This window comes from Chiloscyllium plagiosum, unplaced genomic scaffold (genome assembly GCF_037043375.1).
Source record: "Chiloscyllium plagiosum isolate Xiang-an unplaced genomic scaffold, Cpla_swu_hap1 HiC_scaffold_6, whole genome shotgun sequence".
NCBI classification, from domain to species: domain Eukaryota; kingdom Metazoa; phylum Chordata; class Chondrichthyes; order Orectolobiformes; family Hemiscylliidae; genus Chiloscyllium; species Chiloscyllium plagiosum.
This window is the reverse complement of record NW_028270144.1, coordinates 66934808-66939305: the sequence shown is the minus strand read 5'-3', so window position 1 is coordinate 66939305 and position 4498 is coordinate 66934808. Positions and strand designations below refer to the sequence as shown.

Genomic DNA, 4498 nt, shown 5'->3' with positions numbered 1-4498 from the left:
AACAACACTGTTGCAGTTTATTTAAAGTGAAACGGAATCTTTATTTACAAGAACATTAAATATTTACAATATGTACAAATATAACTGAGAGATAGGTCTATTGATTTTATGAACTGCACACTCTGGATGAGTGTACAAAGTTGTATACTTTTGGATCAGTTTCTCAGAAAAGGTATGTATCTGGAGGAGATCAATTCTTCCTATAATGTCCACGATCTGGAGAAGATCAATGCTGAGACAATGTTGAGGTTCCAGAGAGAGCAATTGCTGAGGACCTGACAGAGATCAGATGCTGTTAAAGATGTGAAGACCATAAGATGATGCAGAGACGATCCGTTGGTGTGACAGAAACATTGATGTTGAGAAGGTCTGTTTGTTTATTGACGGTGAGGATCGGGATCTGGAGCACAATAGTTGGTATGAGAAGACAAGGGTCTGGGCCATATTCCGAACCTGATGTGCTGAGGACTCATTTGGGGACTATGCAGCAGCAACTGCAAATTAATCTTTTACACCAGGAGGTCCATTGGGTGATCCGGAAGCGATGGGTCTGCTTGGTGAGGAATGCTGCTAAGGCCGCTGCTTGATCGCGGTGATGGTCCTGGTTGGAACTGAAGGATACACAGTCCGAAATGTAGGAACTCACCATGTCGGGGTAATCGTCAACGAGCTGACGTGAAATACGTTTCAGGAAGCTTCGGTAACTCCAGCCTGGTGCCTCGAGATACCTCTCAGCTAAGGAGCAAGCCTTTGTGGATCCAGTGGCTGAGAAAATCATCTGCAGTGCTGCACTACAACACTGGATGGTTTTCTCACTTTTAGTATCCAGGTGCAACAGCAAGGTCACGATGTTGGTGTGGAGCTGTCGCTGGAAATCACTGGACTCTCCAAACGTGGCCAATGTTTCCAACGTTTGGAGAGCTTCCACAGAGACTTGCTCACTTCCTGCCCCAAACAGTGGCTGTATCCTGGAGAGGATTGCATTTAAAAAGGGCCTGATTGTTTCTGCTGGTGCCTCCAGGATGTTTTTCTGAAGGCAAGACAACACCGCAAGGGTGAATACATCGCTGTTCTCTGGATTGCCCAACAGGCTCACCAAGACATCGGTCACACTCCAACACCGCTGCCTTGCACCAAAATCGATGTTACTTAAAGCTCTGATGCAGAGCAACTGGCTAACGGGTGAGGAGTCGTACCAACAGAGGTATCGTATTAAGCTGTTAATGACCATGTCTGTGAGACCCAGTTCGGAAAGGCAAGGAGCTTTCAGGAGTTCCCCAAAGAAGATGATTATTGGAACAGCCTGACAGTCCTGGATCCGAAGGATTTGGGAAACCAGACGATGTACGGTCTTAAACAAATCATCACCTGCAGATGCTGTCATTGCCTGGGCCAGCAGAACAACCCCCTGATCAAATCCAACCCCTCGTAGCTGTTGCCATCCTCCTACCATCACCATCTGGTCTGAGATGTCACTTTGACCAATTAGATCAAAAAGGGCCTTGAGTGAACTCACACACCTTTCATTCAGTGACCTACTTGTATCAGCATCAAACCCAGCGGTGAAACCTCTCTGCTGTGACTGAATATCGATATCACTGGGCAGAGAGAAACTCATTCCGCTGGTGAGTGATATAAGTAAGCCACTGAAAATGTGTGGGAACAATGTCCTCACCACGTCTGCCATCCTGGGCTGAGTCAGTATCTCATATAAGCCGTGGATGGCAGTCAGCGAGACGTTGGCCGAGTACATGCTCCCACGGACGGGGCAGCTTTTTCCCTCCAGTGAGTACACGAGATGTTTGATCGTACTCACTGGACAGGCTCTATCCTCAGCTGCTGCTTTCCACACATCCCGGATGAACTTGTCCCCTGGGGGGCGACAGAGCAGGAGCTGGGACATAGCTGCTGCTGAGTGTTGTGAGGTCAGAGCAGTCATCCCTCGTAGGACACGCCCTTTCACCTCCTGGTGAGGAATGATCTCCAAATGAAGCCCCAGCACATGCAGGATCTCTGAGACCCGGTCCTGAAGTTGTTTTCGCTCTTGCAGGAAGAGGTTTTCCAATAGCAAGGACGCGACTCGGGCACAGCTGGGATTTTGGTCTGACAGACTGCCACAGACCATGAGAAGCAGGTTGTCCAGCTGACAGCGCGGCAGGCTTTGGCAAATCAGCTCCATCACCTGATGACACTTCTCAAACTGAGCTCCTTCATCCGGGTCCGTCAGGTCTTCCGGAAGCGTCTTCAGAAACACCAGACGTTCTTGATATTGTTGTAGGCTGGCTCCATCAGCCACTAAGTACATGGACAGGATGGTACTGACCGCGCTGAGGGCCATCTGTTGCACAGCTTGGGAACCGTCAGCACAACGTGGAAGCAGTCCTCCAAGCAGCGTGCCCACAAGATTCTCCAGCACTTCCCTGCTGTCATCAAACCTCCGGGAAAACACCACGAGCATCTCCGAGATGATGTGTACAGCGGTCTCCCGCTGATTGTCTTCCATCGAAAAGATCCCCTCCTCAATCTTCTGGATGATTTCGTCCTTGTCTTCAGTCTCAGCAATGATCTTCTCCATAGCCACACAAAAGACACCAATAACAGGCTTCATCTTTGAGTCTGCTTGTGAAAATCCTTTGATTCTGTTCTTGAACTCTGTCTTCAATCTTTCCCTCGAGTTGGGATGTTACCAATTCAGTTGACCAGAGCAGTTTGCTTGATCTCCTCTCTCGGCGTCTCTCCAGCACAAGTGCACAGATCGCTTCAGTTTGTTGTGTTTTATATGACCCTGCAATGATGTGTTGTCATGGTTCTCATTGTGATGACAGCGGCCGTCAGTTGTAATGGGTTCCTGAGCTCCCACTGGGTGTCGTGTGCTGGGAATTTCAAAAACAAACATCCCGTGAGGAGTCACAGAGATTATGACACAGAGTGTGGGCTCATGTCACAGAATCATAGAGCCAATCAGCACGGAATCAGTTCCTTCAGTGCATCCAGGTCATGGCGAAAATAATCCCAAACTAACCCAGGCCAAGCTGCCTGTCCCTGGTCTATATCCCTCCAAATATTTTAGATTCCCGTACTTCTCAAAATATCACTTTTATACACAAGAACTGAAAATGCATCAAAATAATATCATACGGTTGAAATAACATAACACAGAAATCTAGAAGTAAATCTCGAAATAAGCCTGAAACTCAGGAGAAATTCCAAGATCCGTGTTACCCTCAGTCCACCATTATTCCAAATTTTTTTTGTTTTCAACATCCCTCAACATAGGTGTCATTCCTGTTGAAAGGCATCGTTGGTACATTCTGTTATCTGGGAGAACCCTTTCTCTCCCAAATTCCCTTCACTGAGGAACTCTTCCTGTTCCATCATCTGGGGAATCTTTAATCAGAGCAACGTCCATTGTAGCACATGGCAGCTCTGTGGAAGATGGTCATTTTTTTTTCACAATACCTTGGATTTGAGTTCAATCATTTTTTCTTGATCATATCCTGAATCTGTGCAGTTCGTTTGGAAACTGTTGAGTCAGATGAAGCTCATCTTCATTTTGCGCAAGCAAATCTTAGTTCTCAAACTGTTGAACTACTTGTGCTGAAGTATGTAATTGCTTAAATTTGACTTATTGAGTGATTTGGACATTTTCATTGGCCCTGTGTGGGTGATATCCTGGTGAATTAGATATTTCACATCCTCAATCATGTTACTCCAGGCTTACTGCTTATTTAGTCTTACCTCTGTCAATGGGAATAACACTTCTTCTTTGGAAGATGAAGGATTAAGATCTTCCTCTTGAAGTTGATCTTGGGTCAACTCATCACCTGTCATTCAAGTCAAACTGTTGCAATAATTTGTTCACCACATTGTTTTACTATCTGAATCACTTCAGTTCCAGATTCATTATGAGTTCATGTGGTTTGCCCTGGAAATTTATTCTTTTCTCAACTGCATTTTAGATTCACAGAGACACAGAGCTGTCGAGCATGGCAATAGTCCCTTCGGTACAACTCGTCCATACCGACAAGCTAACTCAAATTAATCTGCTCCCATTTGCCAGCATTTGGCACATATCCCTCTAAACGCTTCCTATTCATAGTCCTATCCAGAATCCTTTTGCATGTTGTCGTTATACCAGCCTCCAACAATTTCTTTGGCAGCTCGTTGGGTGCACGGACCACCCTGTGCCTGAAAACGTTGCCCCTCACTTCCCTTTTGAATATTTCCTTGCTTGCCTTAAACCTATGTGTTTAAGTTTTGAACTCCCATACCCTGGGGAAAAGACCTTGCCGACTCACCCTATTCATGCTCCACATGATTTTATAAACTTCCATAATTTCACTCCTTGGCCTCCAACACCTTGGGAAAAATAGCCCCAGTCCATTCAGCCTCTCCCGAAAGCTCAAACTCTCTAACCCTTTCACAACATCCTTCATGTAACAGGGAGACCAGAATTGAATGTAGTGATCCAAAAGTGCACACTGTTGGTGACAGGCCT

General features: G+C 46.0%; 1 protein-coding gene across 1 annotated transcript; it reads right to left on the bottom strand.

Moving 5' to 3' along the window:
• Positions 1-469: 469 nt before the first annotated feature.
• On the bottom strand, positions 470-2608 carry LOC148149778 (maestro heat-like repeat-containing protein family member 1). The gene has a single exon (XM_087988547.1). The coding sequence runs from the start codon at positions 2606-2608 to the stop codon at positions 470-472; it is 2139 nt and encodes a 712-aa protein (XP_087844673.1).
• Positions 2609-4498: the final 1890 nt, after the last annotated feature.